Source organism: Mus musculus, chromosome 8 (assembly GCF_000001635.26).
Source record: "Mus musculus strain C57BL/6J chromosome 8, GRCm38.p6 C57BL/6J".
Taxonomy (NCBI): Eukaryota; Metazoa; Chordata; class Mammalia; order Rodentia; family Muridae; genus Mus; species Mus musculus.
The window spans coordinates 24622838-24639392 of record NC_000074.6 but is presented as its reverse complement, the minus strand read 5'-3'; the positions used below and the strand labels follow the sequence as shown (position 1 = coordinate 24639392).

At 40.7% G+C, this 16555-nt stretch overlaps 1 protein-coding gene across 2 annotated transcripts in view; it reads left to right on the top strand.

The window, feature by feature from the left end:
• Nucleotides 1–16555, top strand: part of Adam18 (a disintegrin and metallopeptidase domain 18) — a 72510-nt gene that overhangs the window by 35363 nt on the left and 20592 nt on the right. For both annotated transcript variants that reach the window (NR_136908.1, NM_010084.2), the window contains exons 14-17: nucleotides 2132–2330; nucleotides 9648–9753; nucleotides 11117–11303; nucleotides 13526–13606. Coding sequence is in view for 1 of the 2 variants with exons in the window: in NM_010084.2 (NP_034214.2) it covers nucleotides 2132–2330; nucleotides 9648–9753; nucleotides 11117–11303; nucleotides 13526–13606 (573 nt within the window). In the remaining variant the exon portion in view is untranslated. The remainder of the gene's footprint in view (nucleotides 1–2131; nucleotides 2331–9647; nucleotides 9754–11116; nucleotides 11304–13525; nucleotides 13607–16555) is intronic.

The window sequence follows — 16555 nt, the reverse complement described above, 5'->3', positions numbered from 1 at the left end:
ACACCACAGTCCACACACCACAGTCCACACACCGCAGTCCACACACAGTCCACACACCACAGCCACACACAGTCCACACACAGTCCACACACCACAGTCCACACACTGCAGTCCACACACCACAGTTCATACACAGTCCACACACCACAGTCCACACACCACAGTCCATACACCACAGTCCACACACAGTCCACACACCACAGTCCACACACCACAGTCCACACACCACAGTCTATACACCACAGTCCACACACAGTCCACACACCACAGTCTATACACCACAGTCCACACACCACAGTTCACACACAACAGTCCACACACAGTCTATACACCACAGTCAACACTTAGCCCACACTCAGTCCACACACTGTCTACACACCACAGTCCACACACAACAGTTCACACCACAGTCCAAACCACAGTCCACACACACCACAATCTATCCACAGTCCTTAACACTCACCAATCTGTTTTCTACTTTTATAATTCTGCTCTCACAAAAATATTAACAACCCACTTGTAGCCGGTTGCTTGTAGTGGGGCCTGCTGAATCCTCCAGTAAATGGATATGGAACTTTTTAGGAAAATAGAAGAATGATTTCCCAAAGTTAATGCGGTGATCCAAGTTCCCACATGTGGTACTCATGGTTGTTGAGCAAATTAAAGGAAAAGTAAAACCATACGGCTTACAGCTTTGTTTTACTTTTTTTTTCTATTAAGATTTCTTAAGTATCATTTTACTAACTGCTGTCACTGAGCTACGTACACTCCAGCCCTGTGTGCACCCGAGGCATGAACTCTAGCACTGAGCTACACATTACCCTGTGTACACTCTAGGTATGCACTGAGACACACACCAGCCCTGTGTGCATACTAGGCATGTGCTCTACCACTGAGCCACACTCCATCCATCATATCACATATCATATCACATATCATATTTCTTGAAATTGAAAGCCATCTTTTACTATTTCTTGTATTCTGGTCAACTGAGAATGAATTCTTTTAGCTACTATTTGCCAAAAAAGGCTTTCTTTTTCATTAGTTTTTATCATTTGTGTGTGTGTCTGTGTGTGTGTGTGTGTGTGTGTGTGTGTGTGTGTGTCTGTGTGTGTGTGTGTCTGTGTGTGTGTGAATTATCATGTCTTTGCCACGAAAGTCGGAGGACTGTTTGTAAGAGCGGGTTCTCTCCTCCCACCGTGAGGCTTCCATGTATTGAACTCCTGCCATCACGTGTAGCAGCAGCCCCTCCTGTCCACTGAGGCATCTTGCTGATCCTCTCATTCCTTTCTGACATATATTTTTAGGATATGAAATTCTAAATTAAGATTTTTTTCTTTCATTACTTAAAAGGCACTACTTTTACTTACCTGTCCTTTATTAAATGTTGACTCAATTTCAGATGATTATAGTGTATGTATGTGTGTGTATTCCTGCACATGCACATGTTTATGCTTGGGCATATATACATATATATACATATGTGTATATATATGTGTGTGTGTGTGTGTGTGTGTGTGTGTGTGTGTGTTTTCAACATATATGAATAAGTCAACATTGGAACACTGTAAATTTTATTATGGATGGCAGAAGATGAGAAATTTATTCAACCAGTCACAAAAATGTATCAGAACTATGCAGAAAGAAACTTGTTTTCTGAAAATAAGGAATATTGGTGGTAGGACGGGTGTATACATTATTAATCATTCATTATTCTAGGCACTTTCTGCTAAAGAGAATGTGATTTCCATTCCTAGTTTACAAGTATAAAAGAGATTCTTTATATATCTCTTACACAAATAAGCTAGTCAGAGTCAAGGCTGAAACTGGGTTCAGGGTCTTGTCAACATCATAGGTAGGAAGAGTTGTTCTGTGCTGCTCAAGTCGGAATGCGCATGCGCTGTAGAGCATAAGGCATAATGGCTGCAAGTGGGGATCTGTGCATATCTGGGAGAGTTGCCCTTCTCCGAGGATCCCAGCAGGTGTTTTACCTGACTTCTCCCTTTCTAGAACTCTTAGTTTGGGTAAATCTCTTAGCCCCTCAATTAGCCACAACCAGCCATGTTTAGCCATTTTCTTTGGCAAATGCCTATAGTCACTCACAGCCCCTGGTCTGTTTTCCTGTCCCCAGCTGTCAGCATCAGGCACGCCCTGTAGGAAAGCTGTTGACCCAGAGTGTGACTTCACAGAATATTGCGATGGATCCTCTAGCCACTGTGTTCCTGACACCTTTGCACTGAACGGCCATTTGTGCAGGTTGGGATCTGCATATTGCTACAATGGAAGATGCCAGGCTCTCAATGACCAATGTGTCAGTTTATTTGGAAAAGGTACTGCTTGCTTTCTTTTACATTCGTGTTATACTTGGATTGTTGTGTAGGGTTTATATCACCTACCCTAGAGCCTCGATGAGGAAGAGTCTGGGTCACACTTTTAAGAAGTGAAACTAAACTGAAATTAAAAGAAAAAAATTATAGGTACGATAGAAAGTTTTCCAAGAAAATTGCTATGCATGCATGCCTTTTCTCAAGGTTTAAGAAAAAAATGTTGCTCATACCTCCTAAATTCTATTAAAATGTAAATAGCAAGTAAGTAGATTGTGACACCTTAATTTGCTGTTGTCTACCACATTCATAATCCAGTATGAGAACATGAACCTTACAAAGCTTGGAGTGGATGTCACTCACATGAGATCAGTTTCCTGACTGTGGAACTGCCACTTAGCAGCAATCACAGGCTAGAACCCCTGCCACTTAGCAGCAATCACCCACCCAGAACCCCTGCTCAGGATTCTTGGCACATTTTGTTTGTTTTGAGATAGTCTCATCATATGGTCGAGGCTGAGTCTTTGATCTTCCTGTCTTGGCCTTCTTCCTCTTTTCTCTTTTTTTCTTCAACTAACATTTTAGAGAAGTCCAGGTAAGACTCCTACATGCCAGCTGGTGTTTTTAGTGTGCCCCAACGTGATTATCTATATGTAGGGTGACTGAAATAATCTGAAAATACAACCAATTTACAATGCAGTGTTAGAGACCAGAGTGGTGGGTTTGGGAACAGAGCTAACAGGAAACCATCCTTCAAAACGGTCCAGAGACGTCTGTGGCTATGATTGGTCCTTGAGGTGGGAGACGTCTGTGGCTATGATTGGTCCTTGAGGTGGGAGACGTCTGTGGCTATGATTGGTCCTTGAGGTGGGCGACGTCTGTGGCTATGATTGGTCCTTGAGGTGGGAGACGTCTGTGGCTATGATTGGTCCTTGAGGTGGGAGACGTCTGTGGCTATGATTGGTCCTTGAGGTGGGAGACGTCTGTGGCTATGATTGGTCCTTGAGGTGGGAGACGTCTGTGGCTATGATTGGTCCTTGAGGTGGGAGACGTCTGTGGCTATGATTGGTCCTTGAGGTGGGAAAGTGGTTAGGATGATAGAGCTTTCTATCCAAGACAACATGACCTAAAGGGAAGGATTAGGTTCCCATTAAAACCTGGAGAGGAACTTTAAGAGAGCTTAAAGTAACAGAATAAGAGAAAAATCTTCCACAGCCAGCACAGTGGGTGGCCAGAAGTCAGGGAAGAGCGGTCAGAAAAATCACCCAGACAAATGGGGTCTGTTTATATTCACAAGTCATTAGGAACCCATTTAATACTATGGCCGCAATAGACTCTCTCCTAGGAAATATGTCCTGTCTAGCCACAGGTTCTTACCCCAAATTACATTACCAATGTAACATCTTAGGGAACTGATCTTACATCCAACCAGAAGGTATGTGGTCACTTCCAGGACACTTGCCCACTACTGCACCAGGGGGCCTGTCTTCCCAGACCATTGTTAGTATAGCTTGCAGGGTCGCAGCTTAGGAAGTACGATGATGATTCTCTGGTCTGCTAACATGCATCTCACCTGCTAGCATTGTTAAAGCTAAGCCAGTAAGAATGAAATGTCCAGATCAGTACCAGTTTGGTGGCATCTTCAGTAACAGTCTTCCCATTCAGTTCTGGAACGTAATTAAGAAAATTGGCAATAACTGTAATGTTTGGGGGTCTATGGAACCTCACTGACCAAAAGATATAACCCATTCCTAACACTGAACTTTTTATTTATCTTCTAAAGACAGATGGGGGGGGGCAATGTCGCCCGATCATAAGTAAATCTGTTTAAGCCCTTGTGTCTAATGTAATTTTAATAATTTCATAATGAGTATTGTATTTATATAATTTCTACACTCCCTTGCTCCTACAGTCCCTCACACATTCCCCCAACTGTCTAATTTATGACAGCTTCTTTTTTTATTTATTTATTACGTATTTTCCTCAATTACATTTCCAATGCTATCCCAAAAGTCCCCCATCCCCCCCCCCACTTCCCTACCCACCCACTCCCATTTTTTTGGCCCTGGCGTTCCCCTGTACTAGGGCATATAAAGTTTGCATGTCCAATGGGCCTCTCTTTTCAGTGATGGCCTACTAGGCCATCTTTTGATACATATGCAGCTAGAGTCAAGAGCTCCAGGGTACTGGTTAGTTCATAATGTTGTTCCACCTATAGGGTTGCAGATCCCTTTAGCTCCTTGGGTACTTTCTCTAGCTCCTCCATTGGGAGCCCTGTGATCCATCCAATAGCTGACTGTGAGCATCCACTTCTGTGTTTGCCAGGCCCCGGCATAGTTTCACAAGAGACAGCTATATCTGGGTCCTTTCAGCAAAATCTTGCTAGTGTATGCAATGGTGTCAGCGTTTGGAAGCTGATTATGGGGTGGATCCCTGGATATGGCAGTCTCTAGATGGTCCATCCTTTCATCACAGCTCCAAAGTTTGTCTCTGTAACTCCTTCCATGGGTGTTTTGTTCCCAATTCTAAGAAGGGGCACAGTGTCCACACTTTGGTCTTAGTTCTTCTTGAGTTTCATGCATTTAGCAAATTGTATCTTATATCTTGGGTATCCTAAGTTTTGGGCTGAGGTAACACAATCACAAAGGAACTCACACAATATGTACTCACTGATAAGTGGATATTAGCCCAAAACTTATGACAGCTTCTTTAGTAATTGTTTCAAACATATGCTCATATGTAGTAGAGCCTGCTGAGTCCCTTTGGTGTTGTTCCTAGGTGTATGTGTTAGAAGCTGAATGCTTGGGATCGAATTATATTATCAGGAAGCTTGATACAGAAAAAGACAGATTTTTTCCTGTCTTATCAACCTTTAATTGCCTGATCTTCATCTAGGCAGAGAACCCTCTACCTTGGCGTGTTAACTGTCTTTGTCTCTGTTCAGGGCCCTGCTTAGGTGTTGCTTGGGAGACTGTCAAACAGCCTATGCCCCAATCCTCTGGCTTGTTCTTCGTCTCTTCTGCAATATCCCCTAAGCCTTAGGTGCAGTGGCTATATTGGAACTGTCCTGGAGATGTACCATTTGAGGTTGGGCACTCCACAGTCAGTGTCCTCTGCATTTTGGCCAGTTGTGGATTTCTGTGATGGTCTCTCTCATGCAGAAGAGGCTTCTTGGATGAGGGGTGAGAGCTACACTTACCTGTGAGGCTAAGGATGAGGATTTAGAATACAGTTAGAAAGTGTAGTAGTTTAGGATAGCGGCAGTACTAGGTTATCCTCTGGGTAGTTAGCTGACTTGTAGTATCAAGCACGAACTCCCTTCTATTGAGAGAGTCTTATGTCCAATTAGAGAGCAGCTGGCTAGCCGCAGGATGCAGGCAGATGCCACCATCGCACCTTTAAGATGCTTGTTATCATGGCCATAGCTACAGTTCATGGCTAGATAGGACTTGATTGCTTTGCTCCCTCGGCAACTTACACAAAAACTTCAGATAGTGTGAGGGCCAATCCTCAGGGAGGAAGGTTTCCATTCTGATCCACGTTGATTGTGTCTGAAGTACAGAGTGTTTTCAGCAATAGGGACTTCCCTTCAACTTCTGGGAGTCAACTAAGGCAATGGCAACAGCAGATGTGATTTTTGTAGTCTTCTTGACTTCTCTGTTCAACAATTTGAAAGGGATTTTCCCATGCCTGGTCTTAGAATTTATTGTTAGATAGTCTATGCCTCTTTGTGGAGAGCATTATCACTTCAAGTGGTATGTTTTCATATATATGTAGTGAGTGTAATGGCTGTATATACACTCACTTAAAATGTGTGTGTGTGTGTGTGTGTGTGTGTGTGCGCACATTTAGGATAGTGGCAGCAGTAGGTTGTCCTTCGGGTCCTATGGCCTCACCAGCTGGGTAGTTAGCTGGCTTACAGTATCAGGCATGAACTCCCTTCTATTGAGAATGCCTATGTCCAATTAGACAGCAGCTGGCTAGCCACAGGATGAATATATATTGCTTCTCTATGAACTTTTCAAACATCCTTAGTATTATTTGTTTCTCCCCCCTCCTTCCATTTCTGTCTGCTTCTCTCTATTGCCCTCCCTGCTCCTTCCCTTTCCCCTTCCCAGTTTAATTCTTTGTCTAATTTTTTCCCATTTCCTCCTTATGTGCATCTGTGTCCTACTGTACCCCCATCTAAAGAAATCTCCCACATATAGCCCATGCTTGCTTTTCTGGTATCTTTTTTTAAATCTTTATTTATTTAATGTATGTGAGTACACTGTAGCTATCTTCAGACACACCAGAAGAGGGCATCAGATCCCATTGCAGTTGGTTGTGAGCCACCATTGAACTCAGGACCTCTGGAAGAGCAGTCAGTGCTCTTAATCAATGAGCCATATACTGACATCTAAATATTGAGAGCTAAGACCCACAAATATGAGAGGACACACAGCATCTGTCTTTCTGGGTCTAAGTTACATTACTCAGCACGATACTTTCTAGATGCATCTGTTTAATGCAAACTTTATGGATTTCAATTTTATAGATGAATTTAATTATACTGTGTATATGTGCTACATTTTCACTATCCACTAATCTGTTAGAGGATATCTAGGTTGTTTCTATTTTCTAACTATGACGAACATGACTAAAGTATCAAAGACCATGGCTGAGCAAGTAAGTATCTGCAGAGTAGAATGCGAAGTTTTGGTCGTATGCCAAGGAGTGGGGTGGCTGGATCACAAAGCAGATGTACTTTTAGCTTTCTGAGAATTCTCCACACTGATTTCCAGTGTGGCTGGCCCAGTTTGCAAACCACAAACAGCGAATGAGTGTTCCTTTTCCCGATATCCTCACTAGCATTAATTCTCAGTTGCTTTCTTGATCTTGACCATTCTGACTTGGGTAACACAACATCTCAAAGCATTGTGTAAACCTAACTTGTGTAAACTTGTGTAAACCTAACTTCTAAGTGTTAGCATTTCTTCTAGGCTCCACTCCACAGTTACCTGGCAAGAGCCAGGTGTGCCTGACTCACTATAAAAGGGGCTGCCTGCCCCTTCTCTTGTTCTTGTTCTCTTACTCTTTCCTTTTTTCCCCCTCTGCCCTTTCTCTCCCCATTTCACTCCCCCCTCTCTCCACATGTTCATGGCAGGTCTCTTCCTCTTCTCTCTCTCTCTCTCTCTCTCTCTCTCTCTCTCTCTCTCTCTCTCCCTCCATTCCTCCCTCTCTCCTCCTCCCTCCCTCTCTCTGCCCCCTCCCTCCCTCCCTCTTCCTCCTCTCTCCCTCCCTCCCTTCCTCCTCCTCCTCCTTCTCCCCCCCTCTCTCCTCTCTCCCCCTTTCCCAGTCTCTACTACCCTCCTCAACTCCCCTCTCCATGCCCTAAATAAACTATATTCTATATTACACCATCATGTGGCTGGTACCTTAGGGAGAAGGGATGTCTCAGCATGGGCCCAGAGGCACCTCCTTCTCCCCTTGCCCAACCATACCTAATGTGCCTCCACCAAACATATCCCTGGCTTCTTTATCTTTTTTATAAAACACAACACTAAGGATGTTGAACATTTTGAAAAGATATTTCTTACCAATTTTTTATTTCTCTTTTAAGAACTTTATGCTCATATCTGTAGCTCATTTTTTAGTTAGAAAGGTTTGTCTTTTAACTCTTTGTTTGGGGATCTTTATTCTGGACCTTAATCCTCTGTCGGATGTATGGTGGCAAAGGCTCCCATTCCATAGACTAGCTTCTTGATCCCTTCAGGAGCTCCCACTTGTCAATTGTGGGTTTGACTTTCTGAGCCCATGGAGTCCTACTTAGAAGGTCCTTCTCTAACCTGTATCCTGTAGGGACTGCCTGTATTTTCTTCTAGCAGTTTGACTGTTTTGAGTTTCACAGGCAGGTAGATCCTCAATCCATTTGGAACCAGCTTTTGTAAGGGTGGTGCATACAGGCCGAGTTTCATTCTTCTGCATGCGTTCGCCCAGTTCTCCCATCACCATTTGTGGAAGCTGCTGTCTTTTCTCAAGTGTTTGTTTTTGTCATCCTTGTTAAACATTAGATGGCAGCAGTTATGGATGCTTGTGTTTGGGTCTTTGATTTTGTGCCATTGGTCTTCACATCTGTGTTTGTTCCTGTACCATATTGCTTTGATTACTACAATTCTGTAATAAAACTTAAGATCTGGATAATAATCCCTCTGGTGTTGTTCTTTCTGGCCAGGAACATTTCAGCTATGTAGAGTCTCCTGTAGTTCCGTGTAAGGGAGGAAGTCCGGGTTGGCAGAGAGTCATATCAGAACACGATTCATATAAGAACATACAACTATCCTCATCTATTGCTTTATTAAAATCAAAATCAAGACCATCTTATCCTTTCTATATATAACAAGTAAAATTTAAAATACCTTAGGCAACTAACCATATCTAAGGACAAAATAGTGTAAGAAATCTAAACATAAAGTCCCTCCCCTCTGGGCTTGTCTTGGTACCCTCTTCCAGTTGATGGAAGCCCCTTGTTGCCTGTGTCGCCTAGGACCTTACTGGGCAAAACCTCTGTAATCAGTCTTGAAAATCTCATTATCTTGTTTAAATGTCCCTTATCATACTGCTTATCTCCCTTTTAATAGTTTTCTAAAGTTGATTTCTTTTTATTATTTTATAATAAAGATGATGGATGTTTTCCAATAGAAAACTCTAGTCTGGAAGAAATAATGGAGGTGTTGTAGGCTATGGGAGGCAAACACTTCATTTAATTCTGACTGTTTATTAGTGTTGGTTATTTACTTATTCACCAGTTTAGAGAATTGAATATCATAGGCATGCATACATATAAAATACAATCATTTTTTAAAAAGCAATGTGATTGTGCCTAGGGAATTCTTCTGACCTCCACATACAGACACATGCATGTGTGTGCATGCACACACACACACACACACAGAGACACACACATACACACAGACACACACATACACACACACAGAGAGAGAGAGAGAGAGAGAGAGAGAGAGAGAGAGAGAGAGAGAGAGAGATGCCTAAAATGCCAACCATCAAGAGGCTGAGGCAGGAGATTTTCAAGGCCAAGGCCAGTATGAGATATATGATACACCTTGTTTCAAAACAACAAATAAGTAAATATATCAATGTAACCTGTAGCAATGGACATAATCCCTTTTGCTTTAAGTTATGACATTGGCAGGCTGCCCAAGGAAATCAAACAAAGCATGAAAAAAGCACGCCCATTTTGAAATGATAGTTTTATTAGTCTGTCACTGAAGAGCATATAAATTGGATTAAAGATAATAACTTAAGAACATGTTTCTGCTTTAGGTTCTCAAGGGGCTTCCTATGCCTGTTTTGAAAAAGTGAATTCACCACGTGAAAATCTGGCAAACTGTGATTCTAAAGACTCGTACTCGGTACCTTGCGGACAGCAGTATGTATATAAAAAATAGTTGCTTTTCTGAGTCATGATACTTTGACAAGAGACATATACTAAGTGACAACAACTAGCCAGTTTGTTTGTTTTTCGAGACACGGTTTCTCTGTATAGCCCTGGCTGTCCTGGAACTCACTCAGTAGACCAGGCTGGCCTCGAACTCAGAAATCCGCCTGCCTCTCCCTCCCAAGTGCTGGGATTAAAGGCGTGTGCCACCACTGCCCGGCACAACTAGCCAGTTGTGTGGTAGAAAAAATAATCCCATCAAAGGAGTGCGTGAGTAGACTGATGTGTGCATGTGCACTCTCCCATCCTAAGGATGAGACTGGATGGGGAATGGGATTTTGCTTATTAAGGGGGGCTGCCAAAGTTCAGAAAATTGGGAGTTCTAGTCTCAACTAAGAATTAAAATTGAGTTGTGTTTTAAGTCTGTAGTTAGCAACAATCCTAAAGCACGTATCTAAAAAAAAATTTACAACATTAAGATTGTTGAGAGGAGAGAAATTTTCATCTTGTTGGTTGTTTCCACAAGGCTGGCAAGTAATGCAGCAGAGCGTGTCTCGGTGGCTCGATTGGGATGTTGTAGCTTGGTTTATTATAACATGCAACAGCTCCTGGGTCCAATAATGGCAGTAATTACCTTGTATCAAGCGCTGCCAGAAATTCACTTGGATATTTTAGAAACTCACAGAGGGGCTGGGAGGATTCTAACTCAGACAGGAAAGTGCTTGTCCGAGTTAGAGCCATAGAACTCATGGGGAGAAAGCTAGATGTGATGGGGAGATAGAGAAAGACGGATTCCAGGGACTCACTAACCCATTAGCCAGGCTTAGTCTGAGCCTGAGGCCAGTGAGGAACCATGTCACAAAAAGTAAGGGTGAACAGCACCCAAGGACTGCCACCCATATATATACACATATGAGCACATATGCACATAAGAGCACATATGCACACATGAGCACATACACATATGAACAGGTATGTACACATGGACCTGAGTAACAAATGTATTGTAAAACTATATGTGAATAGTAATGTGTGTAATCATAAAATAATAGTGCATAACCAAAAGATGCAGAAAGAATAAGTGGTTTGCCACCATCAGGAAACTTCAGGTTACAGGACCAGACCACTGAAGCCCGGAATAGAAAATAAAGTTGCGTGTACATGTGTGAATTCAGTATATATATTCCAGGACTGCCACGGTGCTAATTAACCTATTTGCATTTATCTGTTCGCATTTTTAAGAAAATCTTATAACACCCTAAAACAATGTTACCATTGCATTGTTTTTTCTGGTTTTATACTGTTAACTGAAAATTAAAATGATAACAAAGACTTTTCTGTTTTCCATTTCCAGGGATGTTCTCTGTGGGAAATTAGCTTGTTTTCGGCCGCCCAAGAATTATAAGAGCCCTAGTCAATCTGTGGTCTATTCCTATGTCCACGACAGCGTGTGTCTGTCCATACTTCCTGGGTTGTCTATGAGATCAGATGGCAGAGACAGCGCATACGTGGCTGACGGCACTGTGTGTGGACCACAAATGGTAATCGACTGAGGATTATATTTAGCTCTGTCAATGTATGCTAATTGCCACGATGGCTACCACAGTTTGAGCCTGGTGCTTGTGTTAATTGGCAAGCAAAGGGAGCTTTAATACTCATGTCTCGATGCGTTTCGGTCTCTATGTAAAAAAGCAAACAAGCACCACGTGATTTTTAACACAAGAGTCTCCTAACCACCAAGTGCTATTATTTTTTAGACCTAATAATTTCCAACAGTAAAATTGAGTTTTCATTTCCCCTTACTTCACTGCAAACCATAGTCATATTAATCCAATCATGTGCTTATGTATATGACCAGAGTGTAAATGGGAATAGTTTGGGAGAGTCGAAGCATTACTAGTGAAGCACAGAGACAAGCTCCTGCGTGTATGCATATCTGTGTGTGCAAGTGGACACATACATGCAAATGACATTCGTGTAGTCATTATACAAAGACTAAATCCAGAGTTTATCAGCCTCTTATGACAAAAAATTTTAAATATTCACTGGCTTGCCCATTATTTTTTGGTAGAAATAGAACTGATTTTTATGTGAATATGTTATCCTAAAACTTTGCTGAATTCACTGATTAGTTGTATGGAGTTTGTGTGAGTGTTTGCATGTGCATCCGTATGTAATCTGTATGTCTGTGTATGTTTGCTTATGAATCTGTATGCATTCTGCCATTCTCTGCATGGTTCCATGTTCATCTGTGTGTAGTATGTGAGTGTTTACACAAGCATTTGTGTGCAGTTGGTCAGTTTGTGTGTGTTTGCACATTCATCTTTCTATAGTCTGTTAGTGTGTATTGTCATGGGCATCTATGAGAAGTCTGTCATCTGTGTGTGTTTCTATGGCATCTGTGTGCAGTCCCTAAGTTGTTGTGTGTTTATAAAGGCATAAGTATGCAGCATGTGACACTCTGTGTGCTAGTAGATGAATCTGCGGGCAGTCTGTAAGTCTGTGTGTTTGCACTTGCATCTGTGTGTGGTCTATAAGTCTGTGTGGTTTTGTTTGCACAGTCAACTGTGTGCTGTCTGGCTAGATTTGCACAGGCATCTGTGTGCAGTCTGTCAGCCTGTGTGTGGCTTGCCTGGCCATTAGCTTACAGTCTGTCAGTCTGCATATTATGTATTTTCTCAGACATCTATGTGCAGTGTGTCAGCTTGTGAGTGTTTGCACAGTCCAGCCATCTCTGTAGTATGTCAGCCTGTGTGCATTTGGATATATATCTTTGTGCGGTCTAATTTCAAAGCCATCTGTCTGCAGCCTCGGTCTCTGTGTGTTTACATAGACAACTGTATGCAGTCTGTCAGCCTATGTTTTGGCATGGGCATCAGTATGCAGTCCCTCAGCTTATTTGAGTTTTCATGTACATCTCTGTGTAGTCTGTCTGTGTACACTGGAGATCAACTACATATATGATTATGTCATCTATAAACAAGTAATTTCACTACTTCCTTTATTATTTGGATATCTTTTATTTCTTCTTAGTATCTAAAGTGATCCAGCTAGAATACTTAATATTACACTGAATATTGAATGTAAGGACCACATGAAAGCTGGTATATGAAATTTGATATATGATTTGTGTATTAGTTGTATGGTAATTTTGAACAAATAATTACAATGAGATAACTTTCACTCTCATTTGACATCTTCATATTGTGTATTACTTAATTCTACCTTATGTTAACAATTGAAAAATAAAAAGCTTCCAAGCCAAATAGAATAGAAAAAGGTAAATAAGGCCAAGATAATGACATACCCAAATTATCATTTGGTTGCCACTCTGTCATGAAAAGGTTTGACAATGCCTAGGAAAACAAAGTTAAACCATTTCTCTCTATAATTCTGATATATGCCACCACAGTGATTCAAAGCAACTTACAAATTGCATTTGAGACATGAGCAAAACTATTCTCTAGCCTTAAGGGGACACTTTTGACTTCTGTCCAATTACCCATAACAAATATTAACAGTAAAGGAAATGCAGTGAGAATTTCAGTCAGTTCAAACTGTAGGAATCGAAATCCAAACCACGTGTGATCTCCATCAGCTCTGAACAAACACTGCTATTGCTTTGATAAGATTGCTGTTGAGGGGGTGACGTTAGAAAGCCAGAATGTTTGTTTGAGAATCAAAGCAAAACGGATAAGCAGGTCTTGAATGTCTTGTTTTACTTGACGTTTGTGACTGGGAAATATTGTGTGTTTAATTTTAGTATTGTATAAACGGAACCTGCAAAGAAGTTAATTTCACAGGAAATGACTGCAACGCCACTAAGAAGTGCAAAGGGAATGGGGTGAGTGGCTCTGTCCGTAGTTCCACAGGTCAGACTACTTCGGGGTGACTCAAAGCCAGTTCTGGATAAGTGACAGCTACTTTGTTCTTAAAAGACATGTCCACATCTAGTGGATTAATACGAACAAACCAAGTGAGCTACTCTGATGCTATGAAGTGAACTGGCTGTTTTTGGAAACACATTTTTTTATTTTCTCTCAATTGCTTATCTGTTTTAATGTAGTAATGTAAAATCCCCATGGCCCAGGCACCGGGCTTTATTTTCTTGATATTTACTGGCTTGGGTGAGAAGCGTCTATGTTTCCTTATTTTCCTAAAAGGAAACGAGTGTGTAGTGTAATCAACAGAAGACGATTGGACTTGAATTTATCCAGATTATCTGCATTCTCTTTTATAATTTCTAAATGTGTTAGATTTGGAGTGTGCGGACGGCCTGGCATAGAAGAGCCTGCTCTCGCTTTGCTTGTGTTCTCTGGAATTGTGATTGTTGGCAAGATCTGTGGCTCTCCTCTGTTAGCCTTTCTCTCAATATTTTGTTCTTAATACTTTTAACAAGGCAGAAGAGAACAATAGATATTATTACATTTTTTTATATTCTCCTTCATTGGACACACTTTTAAAAATAGATTATTATTTGTTTAATTACTTTACCTTGACATTTGGGATTTGCTAAAACTTTTTCATTCATGTTGATTTGTATTTCACTATAGGTATTGTGTTTCAAAAAAAAAAAAAACACTTTTAAAGAAAAACTCACTACGTGGCTCTGATATTGGATTCCTTCCCTGTTCCTTGGGTTTATTTTTCTATTTCCTTATTAGTGCCACATTTTTATAGTTACTGTGGCTTTTTAGTTTATGTGGATCATAAAACAAAGCTTTCTATCTTGATCTCTTATTCAACAATGAAAAGTATTGGTTGTTCTACACACTGTTTTCTTTAAGTACATAATTTAGCTTGGCAGATCTGGGTATTGATATCCATGAGATAGCTTGGCTTGGGTTTATGTTGATTCTATGGTTCAATTGGTAAAATGCAACATCCTAATTCTGTTCTATGAGCGTGGACTATCACTCCATTTCTACACATTTAAACATTTTATTTAATCAGATTTTTAGTTTTCTTAACATAAATCCTATTCATAAACCATTTGGCTCATAAATAAGCGTGCCACTTGTACTTGTATGGATGGTATTACATTCTTAATCCCAGATTCCTATGGCTCATTACCATAAGAAATTGATTTATATATTTAAAGTTTGCATCAGACGACCTTGAAGAAAATATTTTTGAGGAATTCTCCACTATGTGTGGAGTAAGATTGGCTTGGAGCTTTTCTATCATGGCACATGGTATCTGGCCTGGGAGCTAGGTTAAAGCTAGCCAGATGGGGTGAATCTCTTCCTTTTCTGTTTTCATGGATTGTATGTAAGTTGACACTTCTCTCTTAAAAAATTTTATCTGATGTAGGAGAGAATAAATCTGGGCTTAATGCTTTCTTTTAAAACAATAAACATTTATTTAATGCTGTCACTTGATATAGAAGAATTCATTGTTTTTCTGTTCGCATGCATTTTATGGATTTTCCCCCCTTTGGGGGAATAAGTCTATTTCTCCTGGATCAATAGTTCTTGAAAAGCATTTCTAAGAGGGAAACTCATAGCTCTGAGTGCCTCCAAGAAGAAATGGGAGAGAGAACACACTAGCAGCTTGACAACACATCTAAAAGCTCTAGAAAAAAAGGAAGAAAATTCACCCAAGAGAAGTAGATGGCAGGAAATAATCAAACTCAGGGGTGAAATCAACCAAGTGGAAACAAGAAGAACTATTCAAAGAATTAACCAAACGAGGAGTTGGTTCTTTGAGAAAATCAACAAGATAGATAAACCCTTAGCTAGACTCACTAGACGACACAGGGACAACATCCTAATTAACAAAATCAGAAATGAAAAGGAAGACATAACAACAGATCCTGAAGAAATCCAAAACACCATCAGATCCTTCTACAAAAGGCTATACGCAACAAAACTGGAAAACCTGGATGAAATGGGCAAATTTCTAGATAGATACCAGGTACCAAAGTTAAATCAGGATCAAGTTAACTATCTAAACAGTCCCATATCCCCTAAAGAAATAGAAGCAGTCATTAATAGTCTCCCAGCCAAAAAAAGCCCAGGACCAGATGGGTTTAGTGCAGAGTTCTACCAGACCTTCAAAGAAGATCTAATTCCAGCTCTGCACAAACTATTCCACAAAATAGAAGTAGAGGGAACTCTACCCAACTCATTCTATGAGGCCACAATTACTCTGATACCTAAACCACAGAAAGATCCAACAAAGATAGAGAACTTCAGACCAATTTCCCTTATGAATATCGATGCAAAAATACTCAATAAAATTCTCGCTAACCGAATCCAAGAACACATTAAAGCAATCATCCATCATGACCAAGTAGGTTTTATTCCAGGGTTGCAGGGATGGTTTAATATACGAAAATCCATCAATGTAATCCATTATATAAACAAACTCAAAGACAAAAACCACATGATTATCTCGTTAGATGCGAAGAGAGAATTTGACCAGATCTAACACCCATTCATGATAAAAGTCTTGGAAAGAGCAGGAATTCAAGGCCCATACCTAAACATGATAAAAGAAATCTACAGTAAACCAGTAGCCAAAATCAAAGTAAATGGTGAGAAGTTGGAAGCAATCCCACTAAAATCAGGGACTAGACAAGGCTGCCCACTTTCTCCCTACCTATTCAACATTGTACTTGAAGTCCAAGCCAGAGCAATTGGACAACTAAAGGAGATCAAGGGGATACAAATTGGAAAAGATGAAGTCAAAATATCACTTTTTGCAGATGATATGATAGTATATATAAGTGACCCTAAAAATTCCATCAGAGAACCCCTAAACCTGATAAACAGCTTCAGTGAAGTAGCTG